Genomic DNA, 11,740 nt, shown 5'->3' on the forward strand with positions numbered 1-11,740 from the left:
ACGTAGCTCTTTCTAAGAGACCCAACTGAGTCGGTGTCTTCCACTATGGACGGAGACATCCAGTTTCCAAGACGTTGTGTCTTTTAGTTTCTAGAATACGGGACGATGAACAAGTCCAAAAAAACCTCAGTAATTCTGAAACTTCTACCACACTAAGCTTTCTACGTACCTCAAAATTTGACAACAGGAAACAAAAACTTAAACGCATGCTCTTCTACAGTTATACCAACATAATGAAAGACAAAGCTTATTTCACATATCTCAGACATAAGCTAAATGAAGAAACGTCCGAATTATAATGCCAGTGAAATAATAATTATATGTAAATCATGGCTACTAGAAAGAAGGCGCTACAAAGTAAGAAGTAAAACTCTGGAATGAGAACTTTGTTCCATGTTGTACTCACTGACAAATTGTACATCAAAGGAGATTTAATAAATGTAGAACTCCAAATGTTTTATAGCAGTTCTATAGCAGTTCTATAAATATGAAATAATACATGTTTTACAAGTTTAATAGTATTAATTTAAATTACTTTATATTTGTATGATATAGTTGTCTTATAGACTAAGCAGTAGGTCGCGGAAGTTATGCTTTTGTCATTCTCCACATCATTCCACACAATTCCCTAGAAAGTGCTTGTTCAATACAGCTGGTGGTGATATGGCCCAGCAGAATGAATTGTTATCAAAAGCAGAAGAAATAGCAGAGGAGGTAATTAGAAACTTAAGTAGAATAAATATGTGAGCATGTGTAGTGTGTATAACATTGTTGCTAACGGTTTATAGAAAAGAGGAAAAACGTGTAAAGTCATGTCATTCGCCCCAGTTTTAAATGTGACGTGTGCTAAACATGTTAACCATTTCTTTTATTTAGGTACTAAGACGTGGAAAACATATCCTACCAACAGTAGCTAGGTTGTGTCTGATTTCAACATTCCTTGAAGATGGTATCCGAATGTGGGTCCAGTGGACTGAACAACGCGAATATATGGACTTGTCTTGGGGATGCGGCAAGTTTCTGGCCACAGTTTTTGTTTTGGTTAATTTGATTGGACAACTTGGCGGTTGTGTTATGGTTATAGGCAGGTTTCGAGTTACAATTGCTTGCGGAGTATTATTCTTCATTGTTGTTCTTCAGGTGAGTTGTTTATAGCAAGACATGTAGGGAGACTATAATTCAACCAGTGCAGTTGAGAAAGCATCTGTATATTAAGTAAATTCTGGGAAAAATCGTAATGTACAGGTACCTAATAAACACACTGAAAAGGTGGCAGCGTTAAAATGCTTAGGAATGACAGTGTTAAATAGAAATAGTCATTATGAAATTAAGAGTCGATTAAATTTTAGAATCCATGCTATTGTTTCAGAATATTTTGTGTTCCCATGTCTCATATAGGGACCTGGAAAGTAAGTATGTTATATCTACCTATGGTTGTACCTATTGCTTTGTACAAATGTGAAATTTTGGATCTCATTCTAAGGGATGAAACAAGATTGATTCATTTTTATTTAAAATGCAACAGTTCAGTCTTGTCCATTTATCACCATAGCATGGCATGTCCTCAGGTTATGGATAGAGGAAACAGCTTCTAAATATTGATGGTACCTGTAAATATGTTGAATAAGCAGTTATAGAGAGCCAACAAGGACTGGACCTCTGGCTATTGGTTTGGACAAGTGGTTAACAATTCCATACTGTAAACACTAACATGTCATGAGGTGTTACATATTGTCAGCTTCCATGAACATGACAGTGAACTAACTGAGCAACTCTCAGGTTCTCAAGAGCAACTCTGCATGATGGAATTAGATACTAGTTTATTTTGTATCATATTTACTGTAACTAATGTTAACATCCTTCTTTCTTTCAGACCGTCGCATACAGCATTCTGTGGGATGTTCAATTCCTTTTCCGTAATTTGGCTCTTATCGGTGCATTACTCTTGGTCCTTGCAGAAAGTAGAGTTGAGGGGAAGAGTTTATTTGCTGGTGTTCCTTCTTTAGGTGAGTTGAATTTTATATATAATTAAATTATTTATACATAGTTAGCATATTTACTCCAGGGATACTTATGGCATCTTGCAAAAAGAAGGTATGTAGATTTCATCATCGTGGAAATAGATATTTTTGTATTTTAAATATACTGAAGCAAATTATGTCATTGAAAGAAAACTTCATTTCTTATCTTTTTTTAATGCAGAATGTTAGAAGACTGGTTTAGTTTCTACTAGTCAGTAGGAATCAGCCGCTATCGTAAGGTCATCTTCTTTTTAAACAGATTTATATTATTTGCAGGTGAAAATAAGCCCAAAAATATTTTGCAGCTGGCTGGAAGAAGTCTTTTAGCCTTTATGTTCATCACTCTGTTGCGTTTTGAATTATCACCTATGCAGGCAAGTAAACAATTAAGCTATTTTACTTAAAATTATCATGATATGTACAAAAGTTTAAACTGGCATTACTGTTTCATGTGAGTGTGGTTGTTCATGATGTCTTTAACCGTATAGTTAAGTTTCCAGTGTGCTGTATGTACAAAACCTTTTGCAATAAGTACAGTGTTCTTCTTGCATTTGGTATTATAAAACTGATATATCCTTTTTATTATTGGAGCTCCCAAGTACATGGGTTTTTTTTTTGGGGGGGGTTAAATTGTCAGGAATGCTGAACGATTTTATCCTTGAAGGATCACAGAGTGTTTCCTGTAAGAAACATACTAACATGTGACAATATGAATTACTGAGACATCCTAGATTGGGGAACATTTGATGAGTGTACTTTTTATTAAATTTTTAACTTTACTTTCAGATATTTCAAGACGTACTCGGTTCCATATTGATGGTAATGGTGACTATTGGCTTCAAAACCAAGCTCAGTGCATTGATCCTGGTTTGTCTGCTTGGAGCCCTTAATTTCTATCACAACGCCTGGTGGAATATTCCATCATATAAACCTCTCAGGGATTTCCTGAAATATGACTTCTTCCAGGTGAGTGACACTACATACTTCAATGTAACATGATGTTTACTATGCTCTAGTAAGTTCTGATCTCCTTCTCATCCATCTAATTTGCAGTAAGCGTCAGTATGCACAGACACATACACACAGTTCCATGGTTCTGTACTACATGGTGGCTGGTGCATCACTTGCTGCGAGGCACGTATGAATCTTGCCAATTAATCAACAACCTGACAGGTGATAACATTTTGAACGTAGGGAAGTTCTTACCTTGTTCACAGGTCACAGGAGGTGTTGAAAATTCTGTCCCTGTACATGTAGACATTCCTCACACTGGCAGAAGCTGTTCTGCAGGAATATTTGCAATTTCCCTACTGAAACTTTGTACTTCGAACAACTTCAGAAAAAAAAAATCAAACAAGTATTAAGATCAAGTGAACATGCTGGCCAAATACCAATGCTGATAATTCTGTCCCCAAAGACAGACATCAGACAAAGTCTGCATAGATATATGCATATGTATGTATGTGTAGTGTGGGCAGTAGCTGAGTCTTGCTGAAACCAGCTATAGAGTCTTTATTCTTCTGGGAACCCTGAAAAGAATTGCCCGAGATTGACCTGTACATATTTTTTGCAAATAATTGTTTCATTAAAACCACAGGTCCAGCAATCCTTCGTGCACTTACAGCAGACCAGTCACCAACTTTCATCAGATGGAGCAGGACTTCAAGTGTTAGATGTGGATTCTTTAAACTGCAGTAGTGATTATTTTTGCATATTTGTGTATCCCTGTAAGTGAAACTACACTTCATCAGAAAAGAATGTCAATTGCAGATCCATCTCCCCTTCAACGACAGACTGTAGAAACCAGCTACAGAAATGAACTCTGCTAGCTGAATCATGCAGCTGCAATGCATGGATTACTGTTGTTGTATAAGGTCTAAGCTTCAGCAATTTTGTTGCATTCTTGCTTTAGACTTTGACATTCCAGTCTCTTGAACTAGACATTTCAGTGATTTTCTAGGTTCAAGTCTGACCCCTATGTCATCTAATTCTTGTCTTTAAGAGTCCTGTTGTTCTAAGTTTATTCACCAAATTATGAATTGTTTGTCTGCTGGGAACTCTTTCATTGCGAAATTTACGTTGAAATTTTTGCCAACACTTTCTAGCAGATCTGTAATTTACATAGGTGTCAAACAGATATATATGTGTTGCTCTGAAGTATACCTCACCATGATGTACCACACTGTTCACTAACTGTAACTGAGAACAAATGGCCAACGGGGCTGGTAACTGCTGCCATCTTCTGACAAATTATAAACAAAGTTCCACACGAATCACACTCCTCACCGTGAAACAAAATGCCATCAAGCGGCCATTCATTCCAAACATTGGCCATTAAGCATGCTGATTCATTGGAAAGATTCATATATGCTTTCAAAGCAAACAGTGCACTGATTGCCATGAAATTCAGAGCTATGGAACCATTCAACAAATTAAAAACCTCCCTCCCTGTGTGTGTGTATAGTAGAAAATGTAACAAAATGACTGCACCAAAAATATTTGTTTTCTCTGAAACACCACTCAGTCTGCTCAGTTCATGTTTACTTTAGCATTAGATTTCACTCAAACGTAATTTTGTTATACAACTCTTACATTACAGCAGTTTGTTTGAGTGCGTGTGTTTTTCTTTCCAGTATTCTAGATTGTTTTATATTCCAACTCTAAGGAAATCTTTCTCTTGATTGTAATACCACTTCCACAGTACATATTTCATTTCATCACTTGACCTGAATTTCTGGCCTCGTAATTGCCTTCTTCATGGCACAGGCAGCTGGAAGTAACAGATGAGTGACACATCAAGACTATAAGGGGGATGGTGAAAAGCATCCCATGTCACAGCCTCATCAGCCATGTGTAGGCAAGAATTGTCATTAAAAAATAGGCACCTTAGGACAGATCTGCCATCTTCTTTCTAGGATTGATTTCATAGGAGGTCACAGTAGTCATCAGCATTAGTTAAATGGCTTTGATCCAGGAATTACACGATTAACACCTTTAGCTACTGAAAACAGTGGCCATTGCCTTGTTTGCTTATGTCATGGTGTTGACATTTTTTGAGTGGAGGTGAATCTATGTGTTACAACTTCATTACCCTTCAGGAATAAACTCATGGTCACAGATGTTATGATACAATTTCTTTTTATATTGCTGATTCAGAAGTGCTGAAATTTTGAACTAGCATCATCTTTGCTCTGTTAACAACAATTGGACAACCCATCATTCACTGAATTTACTGAAACTCTTAGAAGTTGTGGAAGTGAGCTGTGATTTGTACAGAATTCATGGCACCTGGGAAATCAGAACCCAGCCTATGAAAATCAGCAGCAGTCATAACTTAGTTTTGTATTGTGTTGCCATGGACATCATGACTGACTGACTTACTTACTCGTGGAGCTGAGCCCTTCTTGAGGAGCAGCCAATTCTGCAGCTACCCAAGAATTTCCCAGCATTTTATGGAACCCGAAGGTTCATTACCATTTTCACAAGAGCCCTCCACTGGTCCATATCCTAAGCCAGATCTATCCAATCCATCCCATCCCATCCTATCTCTCTAAGATCCATTGTAATAGTGTCCACCCACGTATGCCTTGGTCTTCCCTGTGGTCTCTTTCCTTCTGGCTTTCCCACCAATATCCTATATGCATTCCTCATCTCCCCCATTCATGCTACATGACCTGTCCACCTCATCCTCCTTGACTTGATCATTCTAATTACACTTGGAGAAGAGTACAAGTTATGACGCACCTCATTGTGCAGTTTTCTCCAACTTCCTGTCATTTCATCCCTCTTTGGTCCAAATATTTTCCTTAACACTCTGTTCTCAAACACCTTCAGTCTGTGTTCCTCCCTTAATGTCAGAGACCAAGTTTCACACCCATGAAGAACCACAGGCAAAATTATAGTTTTGTATATTCTAATTTTTATGTTTTTGGACAGCAGACAAGAAGACAAAAGGTTCTGGACTGAATGGTAGCAAGCATTACCCGAGTTCAATCTCTTAATTTCCTCCTGAATCAGGTTTTGATCTGTTATCATTGTTCCAAAATATTTGAACTGTGCCACATTTTCAAAACATCTTTTTCCTATCTTTATATCCTGATTTTGCCCTGCATTTTGGTGAAGAGACAGTAACATATACTTAGTTTTCTCTGTGTTTACTTCTAAACCAACCTCTTTACTTGCGTTAATTAAAGTTTGTGTGTTTTTCTTTATGGTATCTACATTATGACCCAGTAGATTTGGACATCATGACAGCTTCACTAAAATAATCTTTTCTCACTATAGAAGCACAACATCTACTTTTGAACTTCACAAGAGATTTATATTGTCTGAGTTATTTTAATGGTTATTCTGTATGTGCATTCATTACTTAGTTTGGCCCCAGTTTTAGTGATGGTAATCCTCCTGTTCATATGAACAGTTTCATCAGTCTTTGCATGTTTTATATATGTTTATTTGACTAGCAACTCTTTGATTTTTCTACTTGTACATTTTTTGTTGACATGTACATCTCTTTAATGTAGTGTACTATAGTTAACACTCTTCTGTGAATGTTCACTTGCCCTTGGAATGTCTCTCTTCAGTCATACAATTAGTCAAAGAAATGGTAAGGTATCTGTCTCTGTGCTTAATTAAGCATCACACCTTGAAGGCATATGATGAGAGTAGAGGTATACTTCATGCATGCTTAACCTCACCACTAGATGGAGGGGAGTGGTCAGTTTCACATTCCATCCAGTTTACCCTGGGGAAAGCATGTCCAGTACAATTTGGGTATGAGCTGGATGGGCCCCAGGGGTGTTTCGGACATGTTGGTAAGGAGAAATATCTAAGCCTCTGCCAGAATCAAATCCCAATTCTTCAGCCATCAGTCCCGTAGTCTAATCACAACTTCAGTTATGCCATACTGCCTCTTTCAAGGAGTGGACCATATTCAATGTGTGATACTATTGATGAGAGTGATACAGGGATTGTGAGAAGTCGTGCACATCACACTAAGCAGTTATATTTTGCTGGTTTAATGCACAAACTACAAGACATGCAGCACTTCTTATTAATGTTTATAACCTTACATCTTAGAAATGCAAAATCAAATCATGTCTTTACAACATATGCTCAAAGTGGCTTCCCCGTTCAGCAATGCATGCACAAGCTCTGTTTCCCATGTTCGAGGCCACTTTGTGGAACACCTGTAAACTGATGCTGTTAATCACCATTGTAATGTTCCTCTTGAGGTCATGCAGTGTATGCAGATTGTTTTTATAGACAAGTCCTTTGAGGTACCCCCAAAGGAAAAAATCTGTGGGTGACAAATCGGACAAACGCAGGGGCCACAATCCTTTCGAAATGAGATGGTCACCAAAAAACTCGCGCAAAAATTGCATGGTTTCATTAGATGTGTGGCATGTGGCACCATCTTGCTGCAACCAATACTCATGTTCATCACCTTCAAGAAGCGCAATAAACTGTGTAATGATGTCTTGCTACACTGGACTGTTCACAGTTGTTTCAAAGAAAATTGGGCCCACTATTCAAAGATGTGATACAGCACACCACACTCCAATTTTCTGACAGTGCAAGGGCTTTTCATGTAGCACAGTGGATTTTCAGATGACCAAATCCTATTGTTTTGACTGTTCATGTAGTCACTAAGGTGAAACCACGCTTCGTCAGTGAAGAAAACCTGATCAAACTCTTTAATTCCATGGTTGCCAACAAATGTCCGAAACCATCTACAGTACACCAAGCATTTTTCTTTATCCAGGTCCTTCAGTTCCTGCACACAGCAAACATGATATGCACGAAGGTGTGACTTCTTCGTCACTTTCTGAGCACTTCCGTACGAAATCCCTGTTTGTGCTGATAGTCTCCTCAGGCTTTTTGAAGGGGAATGCTGCAACATTCTCTCCACGTCAGCCAGTTTAGCCTTAGTCAAAATGGCCAGTCTCCTGGATCTCTTCCTACCTGAAACTGAGCCACATTCCCAAAATTGGTTGATTATTCTCATTATTGTCGAATTGTTAGGATCTGCAGAACCCGGATATTCCCGACAATACTTGTCTGCAACATGTGCATAAGAACGACTTGTGAAATAATGTTTCACAATGAAAACTCGTTCATGGGAAAACGACATGTCTGTCACACAATAAACACAGCTGTACTGCAGATGTCATATGACCGATACATGACAGATGGCGTTTCTACTCACTGTTAGTACTCCTACATTACCATCTGGTGGTAGGAGATATAATTATATTAACTACAATACAATGTATAACAACTTTTAGTTTGATGTGTGCGACTTTTCGATCTTCCTGTAGATAGTCCTTGAACATAGTCATACAGTCTGATATGCCCATTGCCATTAATAATAAAGGTAAGAGGCCATGAAGGCCTATAGGGTTGTAAGATGTTGAGTCTAGACAGTTGGTTTACAGATGGCAGTCAGCCACCCTTTACCCCCCCCCACGAAGATTCCTGGTACTCATTTCTGTTAGAGGCTAAGTTGAGCCAAGGGCCATGGGGGCAGCTGGAAGAATTAGGTCAATTGAAAAAAATCCACTTCATTAGGACTTGAACCTGTGACCTTCTGGCTTGTAGCATAGTGCTTCAACCAACTACACTACCTCATGCCCCCCCCCACCCTATTGCCATTAATATCGGTATCAAAATGCCAATAATTCCAGTATTTATTTGCTGATTCTAATACATTGTGTTTTGTCAAGAATCTTGGTGTTCTTTGTTCTATAGAGATCTTCAGGATGCAGTTCATAAGAGAAAAGTTTTAATAAATTATGTGCAAAGGTATGCTAAATTTGGTTGTAATAGCATTTCATATTGTGTATACAGAAAAGTTAACACAAATAAGACTTTAAGATCAGTGGATAGGCACGTTTACCACAATTATAAATACTGATATGATTTGACAGTGATCCCTTCATTGATGGTGTGTCGAATAACATTCACGTGTGCATTGTGCCTGCCTCAAATTTTCCAAATGGATTATTTAGTTAAAATCAGATTGTTTTGAGAAAATGTAAAAATATTAATAATCTACTCGTCATTTCCTGGTACTTCCTTTCAGTGTTCCATTCTCTGAATTATATCTGCATATGATTTTGGTTTCGTATGGTACAGGACATTATGTGATGAATGATCAGAGAGCAGTCCACTAGTTTTTGGATGTAGAGTTATGTCCTTTATCTTGTGACTTTTAAAGATAATTACAAGTTATCTTCTGGTGGAAAAATTTTACCAAAACTGGTGTAATTTTTATTTATTTCTTACAGACACTCTCCGTGATTGGTGGTCTTTTGATGATTGTATCGCTTGGTCCCGGCGGTGTTTCTATGGATGAACATAAGAAGAAGTGGTAAATGTTTTGTTATTGATGCAGGAAATATGTTGGAAGTGAAGTAATGCAAAAACTACTGATATTTTATTGAAGTACTTTTGACCAAATCTTATGAATCAGCATGACTGTTAAGCCTGACAAAAGATAATTATCATCCCAGGAATGTCATAAGTAAAACCACAAGGGAGGAGTTCTGTTTTGTGTGTGTGTGTGTGTCCCTGCTATGAAATAAGGAAATCTTGAATTCAGGGTACTGATTGGCCATTCTTTACCTCATGACATGTTGGTAAACGAAGCAGTTGAATTAAATGGCAGTTGACTTCATTTTGTATTTTTATTGATCTGGTAAGAGTTGCAATGCTTGCAGGATCTCCAGTACAGTGCATTTCATAGTGTGTCAGTACTCTGTGATCGAGGTTTCCTGCTGTGGATTGTGCTGGTGAGTGTTACAAACAAAATGGACAAAAATGTAAACCCAGTTTTATCCCATTTTCAATTGATGTTTATGTGTCTTTTGGGGTAGTTTCAATGTCCTTTTAGACTATATGTCCATTTCATTTTTGGTTGATTTTGTACTGGTGTAAACTTTATTTTGGATGCCAGTTTGTGTAATTTAAAACACATGACAGCTGAATGAATAATTTTGGGCCTTTGAACAAGTCTGACAGGTTGAAGTGAAATGTTCTGCACATCCAAATTTGTCATTATTGAGAATACCTTTAGTCAATAAACCATCCTGTCTGGAATATTAAGTTTGCTGTGATTTGTCCTCATTGTACAGTTTTAAAATCAAAATTTGTTACCTTCATTGTTCATTATAGGTGTGGTATTCATGGTGTGAATTTTTTATTTCATTGAGTATTGTGATATGATTGGGTTTTGTTGTGTTTACTTTGGCTGGTTTTATGTATTGTAACAAGGCTGAGCATCTTTGTACTTGTCTCAGTTTCAATAGAAGTTTGAATAAGTATGAGTTAGGGGTTCTTTCATACTCAGCACTTTAATTAAGTAAAGATGTTGCATAAAAAGTCTGTACTTATGGATTAGGTGGTGGATAATTACAAAGAACAGCACAGTAATCTGTTATTGGAACAAGAAGGGTAAGTTATATCTAATTTTTGTTTTTTGGTTCAGGAACATTATGATTTTATTTGTATTCACTGGGCATGAATAACCACAGTCTAAATAATGTTTCTGCTAAATTGTGTGCCACAAAAATGACATGAAGCATTATTACCATGTCATAACACTTAAGATTAGCGTAGTGAAGCAGAATTCTGATGTAAGTTCCAGGGAACTGCACTGTTATATATGATTTTTGTTTTAAACAATTAAATTCATATAATGTTTTTCCCCTTGTAATAAGATCAATAGCAATGAGTATTTTTTGTGAGTGCAGAAGAGTTGGATGCTGCTTTGGTTAAGTCAGCTGACCATAATGTGTAAGTTTGCTTCATGAAGGCACTATCTGGAAACTCCACGGAATTATTTTGTTTCATTTCATAAAAGCCACTACCATATATGTATGTCACTGCTCTGAACTGTATAGAAGCAAATGGGAGTAATTGCAAACAGTGCTGTTGAATGCTTTACTAAATTTATTGCCAGTCATGCAGGTATGTCTGTAGGTTATGCAGAAGCTGATGCCCTGAACTGTATTATACAGTTGCCATACTTAGTGTTCATTTAATATGTGGGACCATTTCATGCACAGAAAGGAAATGTGGGTACTGTTATATCACAAATATTAACAATGCTGAGTTCTTGAAATAAGATCATCATTGCTTGAAAATAACTCTGTCATTGTTAAATAATAATTCAACTGTAATTGGAATAGATGCAATGTACATATAAATTTTAATTTTTAATACAGCGACTCCACTGTGTTTATATTATTTATATAAATGGTTTTTATTATTATGTTTCAAATTAAAAATTAGGGAAAGCACATCAAGAATTTGAGAAATGCTGTATGCTAGCCAAGAATGAATGATGTGGTTCAGTGTTTCAGACATCCTTTGCCTTGAAATGTAAGTCACATGTTCTAAAATAAACAGTGAAGAAAACTGAAGTCAGCGATGAACATAACCCAAAACACAAATCTGGCAGTGTAATTTCTGCACTGGCCTCCACCGTTGTGTTGCTGCGCACTAGTTCATAACTTCATTTTTTGGCAGAAAGACATTTCAGTATATCACTCTTCCAGATTTCCAGCAGTCTGTTTCATAACATCTCTATTGCAGGCATAATATTCAATTCTTGGCACACTCACTGGCATGTAGAACAGAATAGAGTGTGTCGGAAATAGAGGGTTTCTAATATGATGCATTTGTTTCCTCGCCATTTCACTGAAAATGCTGCAGTA

At 37.1% G+C, this 11,740-nt stretch overlaps 1 protein-coding gene across 1 annotated transcript; it reads left to right on the forward strand.

Annotated features, from left to right (window-relative positions):
* Window positions 1-587: 587 nt before the first annotated feature.
* LOC111870409 (surfeit locus protein 4 homolog) lies at window positions 588-11,446 on the forward strand. Its single transcript, XM_023862684.1, has 6 exons — window positions 588-714; window positions 877-1,140; window positions 1,874-2,006; window positions 2,298-2,395; window positions 2,808-2,987; window positions 9,311-11,446. Exons 1-6 carry the CDS (start codon window positions 664-666, stop codon window positions 9,395-9,397), a joined length of 813 nt encoding a protein of 270 aa, XP_023718452.1. The 5' UTR covers window positions 588-663; the 3' UTR covers window positions 9,398-11,446.
* Window positions 11,447-11,740: the final 294 nt, after the last annotated feature.

The sequence above is a fragment of the Cryptotermes secundus genome, unplaced genomic scaffold, assembly GCF_002891405.2.
Source record: "Cryptotermes secundus unplaced genomic scaffold, Csec_1.0 scaffold1674, whole genome shotgun sequence".
Classification (NCBI taxonomy): domain Eukaryota; kingdom Metazoa; phylum Arthropoda; class Insecta; order Blattodea; family Kalotermitidae; genus Cryptotermes; species Cryptotermes secundus.